Genomic DNA, 22598 nt, shown 5'->3' with positions numbered 1-22598 from the left:
AAGAAGAATATGCAAATCAGGGAATTTACAGAGCTTCTGTTATTGGCTGGTTATGTGATCACTTTACAAACGTGCAACATTTACCATTTTACCCCTGATTGACAACCACACTACTCAATTTTTAAAATTTATTTTTATTTAGAACAGAGTGAGCTATAATTACTTAGCAAATTTTTCAACAGATGATGCCACTATCAACTTTACTTTCAAATCTATTGAAATGCTACAAACATGTGAAAGGGATCCAAGACCATTGCATTTTTGCATGTTCTAAAATGATTAAAATAATACACGTTTCATATCAAATTAAGACACCTTTAGTATTATCTCATCCGTAGGGTGAATATATGGGATGGTCTTGGATCCCTTTCACATGTTTGTAGCATTTCAATAGACTTAAAAGTAAAGCTGGTAGTGGCACCATCTGTAGAAAAAAATGTAAAGTATTTATAGCTCACTCGTATTAAATAAAAATAAATTAAAAAATTGATAAGTGTGGTCTCTAGTGAAGTTCTAGTGATTCAAGAAGAAGGTTTCTAAATTGGTTCATATATATATAGAAGTTCCAAGAATTTGAGCAGTGTGGTTGTCAATAATGGGTAGAATTGGTGAATGTTACACGCGTGTAAAGTGATAATTGAACTTAGCTTAAGACGGTCGTTAGTCTCTTAAATGCCCAGACTTCCATATTCTCCTTCATTCAATTCAATTCAATTCAATTCAATTTATTCAACAAAAAAATAATATATACATAACAAACAATATTCAAGGCGTATATATTAAAAGTAAGCAAGAAGACTTAAAGGTGTAGAAGAATCCCGCTTCGGAAAACTCCTTCGGACACATGGAACAGATCAATATCCAATGTGATATTGTTCATCATAGCGGTATTGAAATGCTACAAACATGTGAAAGGGATCCAAGACCATTGCATTTTTGCATGTTCTAAAATGATTAAAATAATACACGTTTCATATCAAATTAAGACACCTTTAGTATTATCTCATCCGTAGGGTGAATATATGGGATGGTCTTGGATCCCTTTCACATGTTTGTAGCATTTCAATAGACTTAAAAGTAAAGCTGGTAGTGGCACCATCTGTAGAAAAAAATGTAAAGTATTTATAGCTCACTCGTATTAAATAAAAATAAATTAAAAAATTGATAAGTGTGGTCTCTAGTGAAGTTCTAGTGATTCAAGAAGAAGGTTTCTAAATTGGTTCATATATATATAGAAGTTCCAAGAATTTGAGCAGTGTGGTTGTCAATAATGGGTAGAATTGGTGAATGTTACACGCGTGTAAAGTGATAATTGAACTTAGCTTAAGACGGTCGTTAGTCTCTTAAATGCCCAGACTTCCATATTCTCCTTCATTCAATTCAATTCAATTCAATTCAATTTATTCAACAAAAAAATAATATATACATAACAAACAATATTCAAGGCGTATATATTAAAAGTAAGCAAGAAGACTTAAAGGTGTAGAAGAATCCCGCTTCGGAAAACTCCTTCGGACACATGGAACAGATCAATATCCAATGTGATATTGTTCATCATAGCGGTAGCTCTTCCTACAGACATAACCATCGGCAGGTTGGTCCTGTGTATAGGAATGTGAAACAATCTATGCCGACGCTGTCTTAGGTAACTATCGGGAACATACAGACCAATGTTCCGGATAATTTCAGGATTGTCGATCATACCGCGCAACAATCGATAAAAATGCGTAATCAAATACACATTCCTTCTAGTCTGTAGACTGTTGTAGCCAAGCATACCCTGGAGGAACTGGGTCGGGTAGAGCCGAGGATAATAGCCGTACTCTCTCATGTAGAGATACCTCAAAAACTTCTATTGGACTTTCTCTACCATAAGAGAGTACTTAAGCTCGTGTGGCCCCCAAATCATGGAGCCACTCTCGAGTCTACTTCGCACCAAGGAGTTATAAAGAGTTCTCAACACGCGGGTATTTTCGAAAACCCTGGCAGTACGCAGAACAGTTCATCTATGTTGAGATGTCAAAGAATAATCTATAAATCTGATTTTTTTTCTTCAATCTTCATTCTGGCGGTAGAGGCAAATCGTGGTCGTCTTCCGATGGCTTCCTTCCGGAACTTCGAACCTGTAACATAATATATTACTCCATAAAAAAAACCAAAAAACCAAACGTATTTCTTGCCTTTATTATTTACATTGCTTTTTATGTTCGAGTCATGTCATTAAAGTATATAATATAATAAAGCCCTTATCCGCACCCCAATGGTGCATAGGGCACTGTGTCATATTAACGCAGTGTTATCTTGATCGTTTACACATGAAGGAAAGGTGATCAGCCCTCCGCTTGAGGTACCAGTCCATGGTAATATTGAATAAATATTACAGTGAAAAAATCACTAATATTCATTTTACCCCCCTTGGGAATCGAACCCGAACGGTAGCCTCCAGAACGGTAGCCGAGCGTGCTGACCATTACACTACATAGGCGGACAAAAAGGCGGCCATTAAAGTATAGCTATAATAAAAAAGAGGTTAGTAGAAAGTTGCCATACTCTGTTTCTTCTTCTTCTTCTTCTTCTAACCCTTATCGGCACCCAATGGTGCATAGGGCACTGCATCGTATTAACGCAGTGTTATCTTGATCATTACTTTACATGAAGGCAAGGTGATCACCCCTGGGCTTCAGGGACCAGTCCAGGGTTAAATAAATATTAGTGCAAAATCACTAATATTTATTTTCACCCCCCCTCTGGGAATCGAGCCTGGGACCTCCAGCACGGTACCTAAACACGCTAACCATTACACTACGGAGGCGGACATTGTTATATTTACTCTGTTTACTCTCCACCAATCACCTAGTTATGTTATGGGTGGGGGGTGAACGGTGTATGACAATTTTTTTTCTGTATTTATAATGTATATGTATATGTATGTTTATGTCAGTGGCGTGCCTAGGGTTTACCAGTAAGGCAAGCCCACTATTTTTCACATTCGTGAATACATGATGCACCTATAATTCCTTCACCTCATATCATTCCCAGTATAGTAAGCACCCAGAAAGTATTATAAATTTAAACAATGTATTGTAATCATTGTGAAAATATGCTAACATGTAACTTTTGTAAGGTATAGCCATCACCTTTAAACAAAGAAAATGTTCACTATAATAAAATATCTTCCTCAGATATCAACCATTATCAATAAGTACCATCACCATATAATGGCATGCGTAGTGTTTAATAAACATATAAGCGCACGATAATTTAAAAACAGTCACACATTAATTATGTATTTTTAATCATTTGGTCTAGATTTAGTCATTTTTATTTGGAATTTTCGGGCTTTTGGGCTTCTAGGGAAGTACCGCCACTGGTATATGTATATATATGTGTGTATGTATGCGTATGTATATGTATGTATGTATATTTATACATATATTTTTAAACTTCTTACCTAGAAAAAAAATCCTTTAACCACCCTTATTAATTCCTCTCCTTTCCTCCTCCCTCCTGCTAAATCTACAATATTATTTTATATAACACCCTTTTTTTGTTTTTTTGCTTTTTTTATAGTTTCTAATCTCTGAATGTTCTTTCATAGTTTTATAACATAACATATTTGTCCGCCTCCGTAGTGTAATGGTCAGGACGCTCGGCTACCGTTCTGGAGGTCCCGGGTTCGATTCCCAAGGGGGGTAAAATAAATATAAGTGATTTTTTTCACTGTAATATTTATTCAATATTACCATGGACTGGTGCCTGAAGCGGAGGGCTGATCACCTTTCCTTCGTGTGTAAACGATCAAGATAACACTGCGTTAATATGACGCAGTGCCCTATGCACCATTGGGGTGCGGATAAGGGTTTTATTATTATTTTTATTATTTATAACATAAATGTGGAATTGTTTAATTGGCTTTTTTTTATTTTTTGACATCTCATCAAAGATGAAGAAGAATATGGAAGTCTGGGCATTTACGGGGCTGACGACCGTCATCGGCTGGTTCAAGTGATCACTTTACACACGTGTAACATTCACCAATTCTACCCATTATTGACAACCACACTACTCGAATTCTTGGAAGTTCTTTATACATGAACCAATTTAGAAACCTTGTTCTTGAATCACTAGAACTTCACTAGAGACATCTATTGGTGAGATGTAAAGGCTTTTTTTTAACGTAACTATTTTTTGTTAATGTAATGTAATGTTTATTATTTGTTTATGTAACTATTGTTTATTTTAACATTTTTTATATATAAGCTGTACAATTCCCGAATAAATAAAATACAGTAAAAAGTAAAAAAAAAGTAGATTTTTGTCTCTTCTTGCTAAAAATGCTTCATTTGAATCTTTTGCTGAATCTGTGCTGGGAACAGGAGGGATAATCTAGTATGGGCCAATCGGGACCTTGTCAGCATCTGCTCATTGCTGGGAGGAAACCACGTTGCACTGCTCAGGAGAAGGCGGACTGCTGACTGTCCTCAGCAGGCCTTCCGTTCCACTAGAGACGGATTTGGCATTTTGTGTCCTAGCTTTGTTTATGCTACCAATGTCCTTGGCTAGTTTTATCATGTATGATACCATCTCTCGTGAGAGTTCCTTATAAACTCACACGGATCGGATTGGTCCTCACCCAGGCTCCTGCAACGCGCCTCCGGCTGTTTACAGACACCATTACAGAGATGAAAAAATTAACATTTGGGTATCTCAACAATGTTGAAGTATAATGTGCAGGTCTTCGTATTTACAGGACCTGCGACCCGTCACAGGCTGGGTCAAGTGATCATTTTATAAACGTGTATTATTTACATAAATAAGTTATAATTTTTTAGTTGTGTGGTAGTCGATCACGGGTAGAATGATAAATATTACCTACAACGTTATCATGTCCAAATGCCCTTCACTAGTTTTATCATCTTATGTAGAAGTCATAGAGATTCATCCACTTCACATATCACTCACTCCTTTCAACTTGATTTTTCAGGGGAACGTTTTTAATGTTTAAAAATATAACGCAATGTATTAAAATTAAATATCAAGCCACTTATTGAACTTTTTACTGTGCAACAGATCTTTTGAGGTAAAACCTGAAGGTTTTTTCTCCATTTGAAAAATATTTTGGATATTTAAAAAAATAATTAAACAATACCTTTTCTTCAAAATGCAAAAACATTACTTTTTGCCCTTTAGCGCGTAAATATTAAGTTAAATAAATGACTCTTTTTTCGAAAACACAAAGCACATCTGAAAATTGACGATTTTCGATTTATGACGTTGTTGAAAGGAGTGAGCGATATGACTCTAAGCACGATGAATTGAATACCTGACTAGGGTATCAGAAATACCAAGGTTTAAGTAAAGAGACAGTTAGTTTTTGTAGTTTTAATAAAGATTATTCATTTACCATTCTTCTTAGAGAATCCTGAGCTGATAGAGGAGCAGCCGAAGCGTGCATAATAAGGTCTTGTCCCTGTAGGAAAAAAAACACAAAATTAAAAAAGACATATTTAGGAAGAGTAAGAAACAGTCTCAAAGATGGTTGGCCAAGTAGAGAGGATGGTAGGAGCAGTATACTACTCTCGGGAGAGTAGGCCCGAGAGTCTACATAGCGTGTATGGCCAGAAGCTAGGACTGTATGCCAGGGTCAGGAGTGCAGAAGTCAGAAGAAGGGGTGTGCAGCTGAGGTAGGTATAGTTGGGAAGATCAAGGGTCTATGAGATGGTGTAGCCATGTGGGGGGTATAGTTAGAGCAGTATATATGGGAGAGTAGGCCCGAGAGTCTACATAGCATGTATGGCTAGAAGCTAGGACTGTATGCCAGGGTCAGGAGTGCAGAAGTCAGAAGGGGTGTGCAGCTGAGGCAGGTATAGTTGGGAAGATCAAGGGTCTATGAGATGGTGTAGCCATGTGGGGGGTATAGTTAGAGCAGTATATATGGGAGAGTAGGCCCGAGAGTCTACATAGCATGTATGGCTAGAAGCTAGGACTGTATGCCAGGCTGAGAAATAAGATAGAGACAATGAACATACCTGAGAAGAAGCGGAATTTTGCAGGATTCCTCTGTTATTGGCTGAAACCAGACTTGCCTTCGTGCCTACAAAAAAATATACAAATTACATAACTTGCCAATGAAAAATGCATATTGCACTTCAAAATTTTTCTTTTAAAACCGTTCTTACCCGGAGATGAACTTCCTCGCGAAGATCCGCCACTTCCGATAGTCAGAGGTGATTCTGAAAGAGTGAAATCAGTGTAATAACGAAGGCAGTATGGAAAATATGACATAGGGCTTATAGGCTGGAACCAATTTTTATTCCCAAGAGTCCATTATTATGGTTCAGTTTTCATGTTTTTTTCAGATGGGAGCTGCAATTATTATATACCTCACATATTATGTACAAGGTTTGTTTCATCTCCATAAAAAAAAACAAAAACAAAACGTATATCGTGCCTAGTTATTTACTTTTCCTATTCGGCTGTCCAAACTCAAAATACAGTAGGGGACATTTTTTTGTAGTACATTTTTTTTTTGCATTTTAGTACTTAGTAGTTTCTACTTAGTCCAAAAATGCAAAAAAACGAACTACAAAAAGATTGTCCCTTACTGTGTTTTAAGTTTGGACAGCCGTATGTACTATGCACAAGGTTTAAAAATATTTATGTATTATAGATTTTTATCTCTTCTAGCTAAAAATATTTTCATTAATTATTATTCCGCAGTCACTTTGTGGTAAAATCTATCCATTTTTAATTAATGTTTTAATTAGTAATGCCACTATTTCTTAAAATCTACTGTGATACGTGTTTCATTTTTAAACACCGAATGATACGTATACGGTGTTTGAAAATGATGCGAAAGGCGTCGAAACACGTGTCTGAGTAGATTTTAAGAGAGTGGTATTTACTAAGTACAACATTTATTTGAAAAAATATAATCTGTGTTTTCCAACACTTAGGAAGATAATCCTGGGGACATTTCCTGTTCCCACAGGAGGGATAATCTAGTGTGGGCTAGTCAGAAACTTGTCAGCATTAGCTCATTGCTGGGAAGAAACCATGTTGCACTCCTCAGGAGAAGGCGGACTGCTGACTGTCCTCAGCAGGCCTTCCGTTCCACTAGAAGAGGGTTGGGCATTTTGTGTCTTAGCTTGGTATATGGCACCAATGTCTTTCACTAGTTTTATCATGTATGATACCACTTCTCGTGACAGTTCCTTATGAACTATCACGGATCCGATGTCAGATAGGTCCTCACCCAGGCTCCTGCAGCGCGCCTCCAGCTGTTGTCTTTGAAAGCTGAAAAGGAGGCAAAGCATCAACAGCTGAGGGACATCTTGAAATGGTAACGATATGTGGAACAGACCTGCAGTAGCTTGGTGAGTCCTTCTGGCCCTCTGCAGTTCTGCCGCCCACTTCTCTGCATCCCTCGACCCGGCGGATCCGCTCAACTTCACCAGCATCTGAAGACCTGACAAAACAAATATTTCCTGTTTTGAAAACGACTTTTTTCAAGGCACTGTCACTAAACCATCAGTTGTTTCTGATAACATCAACAAACCCCTAATTTCTCCAGCATATATCTGCAAATCTGTTACTTTACAGGAGAGAGCTTTGAAGATTTTTTCAACGAATTTTTTATTATTCTTTGACAGTTTTATCTGAAATTCTAAATTAGTATTATACATTAAAAAGACGATTAAATAATGTACTTCATCGTTTGAAAACTTTATGCTTTGTCAAAATTAAGTAGTTAGCGTTTTAGGAGTTCAGTTCATTTCGATGTAGATAGCGTCTTATACGCCTGAAAAATAGGCGTAATTAATTTTATATATATATTTTTCGTTTACTTATATTTGTAGATAACGGTCAGCTGATAACGCACACCAAATATCTCAAAATTGTCAAAAATGTAGTTAGAACACTTTACGTAGGGCAAGTCGATATGATGGACAGTTGGAGTTTCAAGATTTTATAGTCTCCTGAAAGTGTACATAGATGCGCATTCTTGGTGTGGAGATGCGGGCCGGTCCAGTGCAGAAATGACTGAAGGATGCTATGTTTTTTGGAGGAACGGAAAGTGTTCTCTCCCGAGAGTGTACAGAAAGGTAAAACGATATATCTGGTAAGAAGGTATGATAGACAGCTAGTATTTCTAGGATGGATAGTCTCCTGAAGGAGTAGAGAGCAGGAATGACTGAAGGATGATGCGTTGTATGGAGGAATTGAAAGTATTCTTCCCTGAGAAGTAGATAGAAAGGAACTATAAGATATTTGGTAAGGACGATATGATGGACAGTTAGGGATATAAGGATAGTTAGTCTCCTGAAGGTGTACAGAGAAGGCGCGCTCTTGGTGTGGAGAAGCGGGCTGGTCCAGTGCAGAAATGACTGAAGAGTAGTCTGTTATCTGGAGGAATGGGAAGTGTTCTCTCCTGAGAAATGCACAAAACAATAGGTACTATAAGATATTTGGTAAGGATGGTATGATGGGCAGTTAGGGATATAAGGATAGGTAGTCTCCTGAAGGTGTACAAAGAAGGTGCACTTTTGGTGAGGAGATGGCACTATTCCAGTGCAGAAATGACTGAAGAGTAATATGTTATGTGGAGGAATGGGAAGTGTTCTCTCCCGAGAAGTGTACTGAATGGTATCCTTAGGGAGCATGTGAAAAACTTGGTAGACCACTTACATTCGATGTTGTCTGGGTGCCGCTGATGCAGCCTTGTATATGCCGACAGGGCTTCCTTGTGTTTACCCATAGCCCTGAGGCATCCCGCCTCCTGCAGCGACCATTGGACCTAATCAAGAACATTGATGATAACCACACTAGTAAAAAATTATTATTAAAAAATATCCGCTCCCTAGGTAGAGCATATATGCAGTCCACAAAGTGTCTCCAGGCTTTTCTGTCGTCTGCCAGCTCCCTTGCATCCTCCCAAGTCAGATCCGCGTCCCGTTCTGACGAGAACTGCCGACGAATTGTCAGCAGTGGTCGGGAACCTGATGCCTTGTGAAGGAGAAAAGCTTGATGGCGGCTCTCGGGAGGCATGCGGAGTGCATGACCAAGCCGACTGAATCGCCTTTTCTTGGCGACAGTTGTGACCAAGATTTTCTGCGTCCTACGCATTTTCTCTTCATTCCTCACAAAGCCAAACCACCGCACGCCGAAAATTCTCCGCAGACACCTATTCTCAAAGCTTAGTGATAGTTGCTCTGGGCCCTTGTAAGGTGCCATGTTTCACAGCCGTATAAGAGAACAGAAGCAATGCAGGCATTGTATAGGCGGCATTTGGTCTTCACCGAGTATAAAATAAAAAAAATAGAACTCATTTATATATATGATACACGTGTATAAAATGATCATTTTACCCAGTTTGTGACGGGTCGCAGGTCCTGTTAATACGGAGACTTGTACATTCTCCTTCGACATTGTTGAGATGTCCAAATGTTCATTTTTTGATCTCTGTAACGGTAGCGCATTGCAGGAGCCTGGGTGAGGACCTATCCAACATCAGATCCGTCATAGTTCATGAGGAACTCTCACGAAAGGTGGTTTCGACAGGATAAAACTAGCGAAGGACATTGGTGCCATAAACCAAGCTAGGACACAAAATGCCCAACCCTTTTCTAGTGAAACGGAAGGTCTGCTGAGGACAGTCAGCAGTCCTACATCTCCTGAGGAGTTCAACGTGGTTTCCTTCCAGCAATGAGCAAATGCTGACAAGTTCCTGATTGGCCACACTAGACTATCCATTCTGCTCTCAACACAGATTAAAATAAAACATATTTTTTAGTTAGAAGAAACAAAAATCCACTAAATGATCTATAATATAAACCTTGTACATAATAAGCAAGGTAAATAAAAAATCCATTTCTAATCCAAGAAAAGCATTGTTAAATCATACTCATTTTAAACCCTGCTGGATTAGATAGCGAGGATATAATGATATACGATAGATGGTTATAGTAGCGTGATGATGAGTCAGTTGGTTAGTTACAATGAGCCTTCTTCTTCTTCCGTCTTTGTAGACTGTTGAAGTCGGCTCTCCTCGTCCTCAGGCTGTAAGTCCTTCTATCATTTATGATAATAATTGCTACTCCCATAAGGTAAATAATAAATGGAACACCCATTGAAAAAAACGATGAATCTGTCTGCTCACCTGGTTGGGGCTCAGGAGGGCCGCCCGCCGGTAGTAGGTCGCGGCCAGGCCGGGGTCCCCCGCGGCGCGCGCCCTCGAGCCGAGCCAGCCGGCCACCTCAGGCATCCCGGGGAATATCGCGTCCGCCTGCAGACACAGTTTCAGATGAGAGGATACAACGCCAAACTATGCTGTCTGAATTAGGAAAAGGCAACAAAACGCGTTTTGCAATTTTTTGCAGGGCTTCGTGAATATGAGACAGTTTAAAATGAGATGATAGAACGCCAAACTATGCTGTCTGAATAAGGAAATGGCAAAAAAACATTTTTCTACAAATTTTTTCAGGGCTTCGTGAATATGAGACAGTTTAAAATGAGATGAAAGATCGCCAAACTATGCTGTCTGAATAAAGAAATGGCAAAAAAACGTATTTTGCAAATTTTTGCAGGGCTTCGTTAATACGTGTGGGTGGGTTATATATAGGTTGTCCGCCTCCGTAGAGTAATGGTCAGCACACTCGGCTACCGCACTGAGGTACCGGGTACGATTCCCAGGTTGGTCAAATAAATATAAGTGATTTTTTCACTGTAATATTTATTCGATATATACCCCGGACTGGTACCTGAAGCGGAGGGCTGATCGCCTTTCCCTCATGTGTCAACGATCAAGATAACATTACGTTTATGATGCAGTGTCTTATGCACCATTGGGTGAGGATAAGGGTTTGAAGAAGGGTTATATATATAAAATTAAAATAAATCTAAAAACTAACTAATCCTATCTCCTTAAAAATCTATTAAACTATATTATAAAATTTACTTAAGTATGCCAAATACTAAAAAGTGGTCAGGTTATGGTCAGGTTAAAAAGTATCTAGGAGTCGTAACAAACGGCGGGTATGTATGAGGAGATGCATGAACGTGGAAGAGGCGAAGAATGTTTGCAAGGACAGAGTGGTGTGGCGCTCTATTCTCTCTGCCTACCCCTGCGGGGAAGCGGCGTGATGGTTAGTTAGTTTTTTTTTTATAAAATTGACTTAACTGACTAGTACCCAACTTTTTACTGCTATGGCACGTTTAAATCCAACAACCCATCTAACCAACATCTGACCAACAAATAAAAAAATTAAAAATTATCTGTCGTGGATAGTTCGCGAGTCAGTACGATCATCTTCAATGATTGAGGAGACACATGAATGTAGCTATTCCACATTCAAAACCACCTTGTCTTTGCAGGCATTTTTGCCTATACAAAAAACTCCTGCAAAGACAAGGTGGTGTGGCGTTTTAACCTCTTTACCTTCTACTGTTCTTGTCTCATTTATTCGTTCTACATACTCAAACCATTCTAACCCACCTTTCCTAGTTTGCTGGATAGTGCTCATCTCAGCCTTGCACCCTTTCCTTATATCACCATTGGAACATCTACCATACATGGTCTTGCCGCACTGAGAGATGGCATCCCGACTGCATCCAGTCTACTCTCATCCTTCCCAAACCATCCCAAGCCGCCTTCCTTAGTTTGCTGGATAGTGCTCATCTCAGCCTTGCACCCTTTCCTTATGGAGCATCTAATATACATGGTTTTGCTGCACTGAGAGATAACTGCATTCAGTCTACTTTCATCCATCTATTGCCAACTCCATGTGTCACTTGTATACTAGAAGATTTCTCGTTTTTCGGTTCTCAAACTTTATTAACTTATCTACTTTCCAATACATACCAAGAATTTCGCTATTCCAACATCCACCATCATTCGCTTTTCGACAACACTCAGTGTGCTTTCGTCCTCTTTTTGCCGGCTCTATAGTTAAGTGTTGGCACCACGACTCCACTACGGAAGGTACCTACGTCCAAGTAGCAGTGTTGCGCCATAGTGAGATCTCCAGCCTCCTCGTACACGCGAGCCATCTCGCACAGGACTCCAGTGTCGTGGGGGAGGTCTGCCAGCACCTGGTGATACCTGGGGAGAAAGTATCGTGTAGGGAACAAAGAAGTATCAAACAGGGCTGGGGAGTCTACATGCTGACTAAGTAAACCCTATATACCATCGGATGTTAAAATTTCTAGATGGACCAGTTTTAACGTCCGATGTAAAGAGCATATAAGCTGCCTTAAAAGTCCGTTATTAAATGTTTCCACTCACTAAACATCCCTGATCCCTTTTGCCTGTGACTGCCAATCAACACAACAAAATAAAGCCATTTGAGATCTACCCAAGCTTCTTTCCCGAACCGTTAAAATATTTTAAATATTGTTTGGTAGATAGTGTTTTAGTATTAATCAGTCTTGATAATGAAGCGGTTAGCTTCGAACCTGGTAGACATTATAATTAAGTTATAATAAAATATTTATAGTGATTTAAAAACAAAGTTACATTTTTATTACAAAATGGAAAATCACAAAGTTAGTGCTTCAAATATAAATTCAATTGAATTGAATTAAATCAAAGTGTACGGTAGATGTAACTGCAGTCAATATGTTTTTTCTTTACATAAAATGCATCATGGGTGCACTGGGGTGATCCTGACTGACGCCTGACTATCGGGCAAGCAGAACGAGGGTAGCTGGAGGTGTTTGAGATGTGGTGCTACAGGCGAATATGGGGGGTTCATCAGTCGGAACATGTAGGGAACAACGAGGTTTCAAGCAAGGCTGGGGAGTCTAGGTGCTTACTAAATAAAGTAATACAAATGGATAGGCCATAATATAAGGACCATCGCTCAGGCAGAAAGGAGGCGTCTGGAGGCGTTTGAGAGGTGATGCTACGGACGAAGGTGGGATTCATCGCTCGGAACATACACGCTACCATAGCACGTAAAATATCGCTCACTCCTTTCAACGACGTCATTTATCAAAAAACTTTGTTTTTCAAGAGATCGTTTTTAAAGTTTAAGAATATAATAAAATGTATTAAAAATAAATATCAAGCCACTTATTGAACTTTTTACTGTGCAACAGATCTTTTTAGGTAAAACCTGAAGGTTTTTTCCTCCATTTGAAAAATATTAAGTTTATTAAAAAAATAATTGAACAATACCTTTTCTTCAAAATGCAAAAACAACACTTTCTGCCCTGTAGCGGCTAAATATTAAGTAAAAAATATACCACTTTTTCTGGGATATAGTATATTTTCCAGGCATTCCGAAAACGTGCACAACTGAAAATTGACGATTTTTGATATATGACGTTGTTGAAAGGAACGTACCAGTGCACGGCCGCGTCTGAGTCCTGGTGCTGTCGGGCGAGAGCCGCCTGCCGCACCTTGGCCAGCGGGTCCGCCGGAGCCGCCCTGAGCGCGAGGGCGTAGCCCCCCGCCGCCTGGGGGCGGAGCCCCAACTTCTCGCACGCCAATCCTGAAGTTTGGGAAGATAAAACATCATTGGACTTGCCCCAGCAAAGAACAAGAAAAGAATGTGGAAGAAGAAGCGATAATGAGGTGGAAAAATATAAAGTGGAATAAGATAAATTGGAAGATGAAGAGGTAGAAGTTGAAGAAGAAGAAAATGAAGAGGAAGAAGATAAAGGGGAAAAAGTTGATGAGGAATAAGGTGATGAGGAAGAAGTTGAAGAATATAAAGGAAGAGGAAGAATAAGAAGAGGGAAAGATGAAGATGAAGAAGATAAAGAGGAAAATGAAGAGGGAGAATATGAAAAGGAAGAAGATGAAGTGGTAGAAATTGAAGAGGAAGAATATGAAGAGGAAGACGTTGAAGAGGAAAAGATGAAGAGAAAGAAGTTGAAAAATATAAAGGAAGAGGAAGAATAAGAAGAGGGAGACGTTGAAGAGGAAGCAGATGAAAAGGAAGAAAATGAAGAACATAAAGATAAAGAGGAAGAAGGTGAAGAATAAGAAGTTGAAGAGGAAGATGAGGAGGAATAGGTAAGGGGAAGGGGAAATGGAATAAGACGAGTTGAAAGAACAAGACAGCCTCGCACTCATGTTACATCTTCTACAAGAAGAGCGCACCTACCGTGATAGTAGTGGGGGTCCCTCGCGGCCGGCTCGGCCGCGGCGGCGCGCTGCAGCAGCGCCCGCGCGGCCCCCCAGCCCGCGGAGCCCTGCGCGGCCGCGGCGCACAGCGCGCGCGCCACGAGCGCCGCGCCGCCGGCGCGCGCCGCGCACGCCTCCTCCGACAGGCGGGCGGCCGAGACGACGTCGCCCTCCTGCCAGACGCCAAACATGTATCATTACTCCCTTTATTAATGAAAGAAGACGGAAGTCTGAGCGTACCAGGGCTTACGACCTGGCGTTCGGCAAAATGCCTAATTTGAAAAAAAAAATACTTTACGAATCCCTCAACTGGCGGCCATAATTCACGGATGTATGGAAAACGTCATAAATAAAAAATCGTCAATTTTCAGTTGTGCATGTTTTCGAAATGCCTAGAAAATGTACTATATCCCAGCAAAAGCGGCATATTTTTAAATTAATATTTACCCGCTACAGGGCAGAAAGTGTTGTTTTTGCATTTTGAAGAAAAGGTATTGAAAAAGGGTGTAACTTGAAAAAATAACATGGAGAAGAAATGCTGAGAAAGTACAGATTTCAAGGTGGATAACAATATATTAAATAAATCTATACTTTCAAAAGCATTGGCTAACATGTGAAGCCGCGGAATGGGAGAGAACATGGCATAGTTTGCATTATACCGTATACAGGTTTCAAGAATTAATTCAATATGGATATTCTCGAAATTAGTAATACTTTGTGGTTAGTCATTTTTAATTCTACACTTTTTACAAAAATATTAGTAATATTAGTTTATAACCAGTCACCGTTTGAATTGATGTTCAACAATACGTCTGTCCAAACTTAAAACACAGTAAGGGACATTTTTTTTTGCATTTTTGGATTAAGTAGAATCTACTTAGTCCAAAAATACAAAAAAAAACGTACTACAAAAAATGTCCCTTACTTTGTTTTGAGTTTGGACAGCCGAATAGGCAGAATGGTGAACGTAACAGTTAAGTGTACAAAGCGATCGCTTAAACCAGCCAAATACCAGATCGTAAAATCAGTCCTGTAAAGGCTTCCATATTCCTCTTCATTCATGTCGAGATGTCAAAAATATATAACGGAGCGCAATGGAGCTCACCACGAACGCCAGGAAGGCCAGGTTGCTGGCGGCCTCGGCCCTCGCGTCGCTGGGCGCCGCCGCGTCGCCGCCCAGGCGCCGCAGCGCCGCCCGCGCCGCCGCGGCGCGCCCGGAGCGCAGGGCGCGCGCGGCAGCTCCGCCCTCCAGCGCTGCGGCCAGCCCGGCGCGCCCAGCCGAGCGCAGCGCCTCGGCGCACCACTCGAGCCTTCGGGCAGGTGCAAACAAACACCGTGAGCATATATATATATATATATACACGGAATGCAGGCAATTACTCAGCTACAAGGAGCACATACACTATCGGCAAATGAAGATCTTACTTACGTACGAAGGAAGCTCATAATACACACTCTCATGTTGTTTATTAAGTTTTACTCTATTAAAAAATACTACTTAGTTCTTCTCTCATTTTTTCAAAATTCTCATTTGTAATTTTCTTAAGCATTATTCTCATAGTTTTAATTTGAAGAATCTCCAAGATGTGCGACATCATGCGACCCTCCGCGGGCGCGCTAAACTCACCCATTGGGGTCGTGCAGCGATATGGCTCGCGCAGCTCTGAGCACGCAGCGCGCGCGGTGAGCGCGTCGCGCACTCGCCCAAGTGCTCAGCCTATCGGCCCGAAGCACGTCCAGAAAAACAGCACCGGCTGCGTCCTCGGTCTAACGTGCAATGGACAAATAAAATCAGCCTAAAAATGCATGTCGTATAGTAAATAATCGATAGTAAAAAGAGGAAATATTGGTATAAATTTGAAGCATATGCAGGTGGAAATGAGAGCAGAGGAAAACTTAAAGAAAACTTGTCAAAACCGTGTATGGTAGATGTTCCAATGGTGATATAAGGAAAGCGTGCAAGGCTGAGATGAGCACTATCCAGCAAACTAAGGAAGGCGGGTTGGGATGGTTTGGGAAGGATGAGAGTAGACTGGATGCAGTCGGGATGCCATCTCTCAGTGCGGCAAGACCATGTATGGTAGATGTTCCAGTGGTGATATAAGGAAAGGGTGCAAGGCTGAGATGAGCACTATCCAGCAAACTAAGGAAGGTGGGCCTCAAGATGTCAAAAAATAATATGAAAATAACTCCTGTAATTGGAGATAATCCAGATTTTGTGAACAAGCATTTGGACACACTGAAAATTTTGTACATATAGAGGAAGCTAGCTTACCTCAGTGGTCAGAAATTTCTCTTGCAAATCTTCTTCGAGGTCTAGATCTTGGTCCAGATCAACATGGAGCAATGATTGGAAGGCCGCTCTCGCCCCGTTCAGATCGCCCAAAGAAACCTCGCACAGAACCAAGTGAAGACCTGGAAACGCGATACATACTTAAGAAAGTGTCCAAATATCTGTCCACAAATGAGACTGAGAAGTAAATTGTGAATGAAATATGCTGACACATGTGGCACACACCCTAACTGACTAACTTACCATCACACCGCTTTCCCTCAAGGGTAGACAGAGAAAATAGGACGCCATACCAATCTCTCTTTGCAACTAATATCCCATCTTCGTCCATCGGTTGATATATCGCTCACTCCTTTCAATAACATCATATTTCAAAAAACTTGATTTTTCAGGAGATAGTTTTTAAGTTCAAAAATATAATGAAATGTATTAAAAATAAATATCAAGCCACTTATTGAACTTTTAAATGTGCATCAGATCTTTTTAGGTGAAACCTGAATGTTTTTTCTCCATTTAAAAATATTATGTATATTTAAAAAAATAATTAAACAATACCTTTTCTTCAAAATGCAAAAACGACACTTTCTGCCCTGTAGGGGGTAAATATAAAGTTGAAAATATGCCGCTTTTGCTGGGATATAGTTCATTTTTTGGGCATTCCGAAAACATGAACAACTGAAAATGGACGATTTTTGATTTATGACGTTCTTGAAAGGAGTGAGCGACATCATCCTTCAGCCATTTCTGCACTGTCCGAGCATTGCACAAGATAGCCAGCACCCCACACCAAAGAAGCATGCTGTCCGCCATGAGCAGAGCATAGCATGAATTGCAGTTTATTTAATAGGTCTCGATAAAAACCCGCCCGAATTCAAATACAACTTTTGTCGAAATTTCAAAGCAATCGGTGGATTTAGGATTTTTTTTAAATGACTTTTTGCCGCAAGAGTCTCACCAGTTGTGAAGTCTGGACCTTCGTGCATCATATGCTGAAAGTTGGTGACAGCGTCTCTGAACTTTCCCATCCTGACGAGCAGAAGCCCAATGTTGTGCATTATCTTCAACCTGAAAAAAAACAAAGTTACTTTTCTGTAAAAATTGTTTGCGATTATTTTCAACATATCTTCTTCTTCTTCTTCATCTTGTTGTAAGCCTTGTGGCCTTTTTTAAAGAGGGATTAGGCTCCTGCGATGTCGATTCCCAGCTATCGGCCCATCTCTTTGGTGGTCTGCCCGTAGTCGTCTACTATGAGGTTGGCCGAACAGTGCTATGTGGGGGAGTCTGGATGGTTTTGTTCTCCTCATATGCGCCTACCATTGTCTCCTTTGTTGCCTTCCCCACCTAACGACATCTTCGATCTCGCATATTTCCCTGATCCTAGCATTTCTTATTCAACTATTTTTTTAAATTCCCTGACGTCCAAGTGACTCGGAAATGTAGCTATGGCTTATGCAGCACCGCTTATCATGTCCCTACTCAGGTTTCATAGCCTATGCCTACTGGTGGATTTACTTTTTATGTTTAAAGTTACTATAATTTCATGTAATTCATGAGTGAAAATTCTAGGCAAAAACACTCGCTTGAAAATATCTTCCTCCAGCACCTCTTATATCTAGGTTCGAAAATTTAGCCCCACGAACGCAACCGCCACCTACTTGAGGTCCTTCTCGGTGGCTGGCGTGCCGTCCAGTGCCATACGGTAGAGCTTGAGCGCGCGCCGGTGCTCGCCAAGCGCGAGGTGCGCGCACGCCGCGAGCAGCCCGCGGCGCGCGGGAGCGTGCGGGGGCGGCGCGCCCGCTGCGGCTGAGCCGTGCAGCGCGCCCAGCGCCTCGCCGGGCAGGCCGCTGCGCACGAACGCGCACGACAAGTTGAACGCCACCTGCGCAGTGGAGAAAACACAGATCAACTTCCAACTACATTAGCAATAATAATGATTCACAATACTAATGAGAAAAAAAGTCATACCGTAAATGAAAGATCCACGTTAGTTGAATCGATGGTTCCAGCTTGGGCGTGGAGACGTTGGAGCTGGCGTTCCAGCGAGCTGGCTTCTTGGGCCTTCGCAAGGGACTGATGAAAAGACAAATAAAATAAACAAATAAAATCTCCACAAAAAATGATCCCAAACAAAATACAGTAATACCAACTGGTGGTGTCCCACAGGGGTTGATGTTTGTGCCTTATTTAGTATGTATTTCATACAATTTTAAAAGGTTTCAAATTACATTCGTCTGACTGCCTTTGAAATGTAGTGCTAAAGACGTACGTAGGGGTTCGTCGGACAGATCACATCCAGAATTGATAAGTATTGAGTAGAACCGGAAAACGAGACAACTTTATTTAAAAAAATGCTCAACAACGATCCAAGTAGTTAGTCCATAATATCAGGTACCCAGGTCTGTTTTTATTTTAGTCACGGGCGGCAGCCATAGAGGCTGCCCAAGAGATTACTACATGAACTAAGACATAGGAGACATGCGCTGTGGCAGCTAGAGTGAGATGAAAAGGCTGTCTGGAAATAGGGAGGAGTGGAAAGATGAGTGAAAGACAGAAGAACTTGAAAACATCATAAAAAAATCAAACTTGAGGATTGTGGAATCGAGGGTATGATGGTGAATGTTACAGTGATCACTTAAATCAGCTCATGATAGGTCATTAGCCCTGTGAATACCCAGACTACTATATTTTTCTTCTTCTTTGTTGAGATATCAAACATGATCGTATTTGATTAACTTTTTCACTTTTTGAACTGAACTGAACTCAACTGTTGACCTATCCTACATTGGATCCGCGATAGTTCACAAGGATCTGTCACGAGAGGTGGTATCATACAGGATAAAAATAGCCAAGGACATTGCTACCATAAACCTAGCTAGGACACAAAATGCCCAACCCTCTTCTAGTGGAACGGAAGGTCTGTTGAGGACAGTCAGCAGTCTCTGTGAGCGTGGTTTCCTCCCAGCAACGAGCAAATGCTGACATGTTCCCGATTGGCCCACACTAGATTATCCCTCCTGTTCCCAACACAGTTTAAAATAAAACATGCTCTTAGCTAAAAGAAACAAAAATCCACTAATCGATTTATAATATAAACCTTGAATATAATAAGCAAATTTAATAATATATGCAACTCACATATAAAAACATTGTTCCTTGGCTTCTATAGCCCTCGGTATATAATGACTACTACTACTAACCCTTATCCGCACCCAATGGTGCATAGGCCTCTGCATCGTATAGAAGCAGTGTTATCTTGATCGTTTAATACACGAAGGAAAGGTGATCAGCCTTCCGCTTCAGGTACCAGTCCAGGGTCATATTAAATAAACATTAGATTATTTATAAAATTACTTGTTAGATAATAAATATTGATTTTATTCCTACTCACTTTGGCTGGATCATATGGGATTTTATTTCCACCCGATTGAGTGATGATCCCATCCGACTCCTGTGGGATTCTCAGGGCGCACGACTCTTCTATGAGGGCTATGATTTTCGACTCCATCTGCTTGATTTTCTCTTCGACTCTGACAAAGACAAAAACACGTATAAGCCTAGAGAATTACCCATACCGCTGCGAGACAGCACCTTTCAAAAGTTCAGAAGCATTGTTGATAACTGGGTATGACTTCAATCAACTGTCGATGGAGAAATAGGTACTCAACGCACACAGGGCTTAAAATTGATGTTTCAAAATGTGTGGTGCAACAACTCGTGCCTAGATGCCCAGCAGCTCTTGGAGTGGGATGATGTGTGTATTTGATTACAAATTTTCATCGATTGTTGCGCGATATGATCGATAGTCCTGAAATTATCCGGAATATTGGTCTTCATGTTCCCGATAGTTACCTAAGACAGCGACGGCATAGATTGTTTCACATTCCTATACACAGGACCAACCTGCCGATGGTTATGCCTGTAGGAAGAGCTACCGCTATGTTGCATAATATCTCATTGGATATTGATCTGTCCCATGTGTCTGAAGGAGTTTTTCGAACCGGGATTCTTCTTCACCTCTAGCAATAGTTCTTGCATATATTTTATTTTAATGTATTTTTAATGTAAACGATTTAAATTTTTTATAGTTTGTAATGTACATATTAATTGAAATAAATAAATTGAATTGAATTGAATTGAATGTCAAGTACTTGGGACTGTTCATCATAAACTGGAAGTGCGTTTAGAGCTTGCGGGCATCGCATTTAACAGTATGAAGTTTGAAGGCTGTCTGAAGATATGATCTGTACTTGTCGAAGACCAAATGCCAACTATATAAAGCCTGCATCGCTCCTATTTATAAGAGTAAAGCGGCGTTATGGTTAGTTAGTTATAAGCAAGTTATGGGGAAGTCTAGCCTCTAGGGAGTCTAGCCTCTCAATGTCTAGTCTAGCAGTATCTTTGTCAGGCTTACGAGTCCAGGGTGGGGGTGAGGAGCGGCGGCGCCGGCGGCCTGCCGTGGCCCGGAGCCGCGCTGTACCCGGCGGCGCGCATAGCGGTGAGGGGCCGAGCCCCGGTCTGCAGGCGCGCGGCCGTACCGGTACGCCCGGTGACAGGGGCCCCCGTCACGAGGCGCCCGTACGAGGTGGCGGTCCTGCCGACCTGAGAAAGGCAATCATCAAATTACAATCTATTTATTTATTTATGACAGTCCAGCAAGCTGTCCCACCGCATTCCCAGACCTGATACAGAAGCATCTAGGCTTCCTGTAGGGACCTTCTCTATAATAATAAGTACATATTTTAAACTTAATATTTACCCGCTACAGGGCAGAAACTGTTGTTTTTGCATTTTGAAGAAAAGGTATTGTTTAATTATTTTTTTAAATACACTAAATATTTTTCAAATGGAGAAAAATCCTTCAGGTTTTACCAAAAAATCTGTTGCACAGTAAAAAGTTCAGTAAGTGGATTGATATTTATTTTTAATATATTGTATTAAATTTATAATCTTTAAAAACATTCTCCTGAAAAATCAAGTTTTTTTTATTTATGACGTTCTTGAAAGGAGTGAGCGATATGGCCACAAGCGAGCAGTTGTGTTCTAAACGAGCAGTTGTGTGCACTGGTCGCGGTCAGTCAGCGATGCCGTAACGTCGTAACGTAATACGCTCGTTGCGAGCGATGTTACGACGAAATGCTCCGGTCAGTCTCCACCAGTAGATATTTGACAGTGTTTGTGGCAAGGAACAAGTTTATAAAGTCCTTACGAGAGCTGTTTTCTTCCCGATGGGAGTAGTCTGTAGCGCCTCCTGGAAATTGAGGTCCTGTTGCAAGCTTCTGGGATCTAGAGCCAGCGGGACAGAGTCAAACCCTCCATAGTCTTCTTCTTCATCGTCTATGACTAGAAACATAAATAACGAAACTAGTTGGTTAATAAAAATGCGAGTGGATAAAAAACAAAGTTTTTTTATTTCTCAAAATAATATATCAATTTGATCCACAAAGTTAATGCTTTCAATATTCAAAACATAAGTAACTTCAGTCACAACATATCTGCTGTATCATATAACGCACGGATATAGGAAAAATACACATATAATTTTTGGGTAATATATCCAAAATAAAACACGGTTACTGGATTGAATTAAATTTGGGACCATAGGTTATTTTTAACAATGTAATTTGACACAAGACATACCTATTTCATTAGCATTCGAGGAATTGACTCCAGCAACCGTTCGAGATGTGTAATACATGATTGAAACTTAACTTCAGAAATAAAACACGAACGCAATCATCGCAAAACTAATGTTTTGTATTGTGTACCCCCAGTTGCCCTAACAACCGCTCGTATTCAACATTTTATTGAATTTTCAATGTAGGTAGGTACTGGACAGGTTTATCATTTTTCTAGTGCACACTCTGTCCAGCGCCTTCTAGATGTAATGACTGACTGAATAATGAATTGTTGAAATAAGTACCCAGGTACCTACTTACCTACGTGGGTCAGGCGTTGGCAACAATATGAACAACATGCGTTTGCAACAATAGGAGTAGGCAGAGAGGGTAGAACGCCAAGCTAACCCACCTGTGAAAACAATCATTACCTCTTCCACATTCGTGTATCTCCTTTTATTCACCCGCCGATTATTCAAATTTCTAACCTGACTACTTTTAAGTATGTATTTAAAACATTTGTCCATGTTTGATTCGTAAAATTAAAAAAAAAATGCTT

The 22598-nt window shown here is 40.5% G+C and overlaps 1 protein-coding gene across 1 annotated transcript; it reads right to left on the bottom strand.

Moving 5' to 3' along the window:
• Window positions 1–944: 944 nt before the first annotated feature.
• On the bottom strand, window positions 945–22194 carry nompB (intraflagellar transport protein 88-like protein nompB). The gene is made up of 20 exons (XM_088273376.1): window positions 22062–22194; window positions 21631–21764; window positions 20836–21023; window positions 19813–19951; window positions 18390–18494; window positions 18080–18303; window positions 17380–17489; window positions 16407–16546; window positions 15759–15898; window positions 15237–15441; window positions 14112–14304; window positions 13346–13493; window positions 11989–12100; window positions 10160–10285; window positions 8689–8797; window positions 7364–7468; window positions 6180–6233; window positions 6030–6094; window positions 5405–5470; window positions 945–2123 (listed from the first exon to the last, which is right to left on the bottom strand). The coding sequence occupies exons 1-20, from the start codon at window positions 22117–22119 to the stop codon at window positions 2061–2063; spliced, it is 2484 nt and encodes an 827-aa protein (XP_088129502.1). The 5' UTR covers window positions 22120–22194; the 3' UTR covers window positions 945–2060.
• Between the last annotated feature and the right edge of the window lie 404 nt (window positions 22195–22598).

The sequence above is a fragment of the Brachycentrus maculatus genome, unplaced genomic scaffold, assembly GCF_059751285.1.
Source record: "Brachycentrus maculatus isolate JH-2025_06_01 unplaced genomic scaffold, ASM5975128v1 h1tg000569l, whole genome shotgun sequence".
NCBI lineage: Eukaryota > Metazoa > Arthropoda > Insecta > Trichoptera > Brachycentridae > Brachycentrus > Brachycentrus maculatus.
Note: the sequence above shows the minus strand (reverse complement) of the source record. Positions and strands in the feature narration are given on the sequence as shown.

Excerpts from the sequence above, each read along its gene's own strand:
- nompB (XM_088273376.1), bottom strand. The coding sequence starts at position 22,119 with ATGTATTACACATCTCGAACGGTTGCTGGAGTCAATTCCTCGAATGCT. Across the intron at positions 6,095-6,179 it reads GCGAGGAAGTTCATCTCCGG|GCACGAAGGCAAGTCTGGTT; the intron begins GTAAGAACGGTT and ends ATTTTTTTGTAG. Across the intron at positions 2,124-5,404 it reads AGGATTCTCTAAGAAGAATG|GTTCGAAGTTCCGGAAGGAA; the intron begins GTAAATGAATAA and ends ATTATGTTACAG.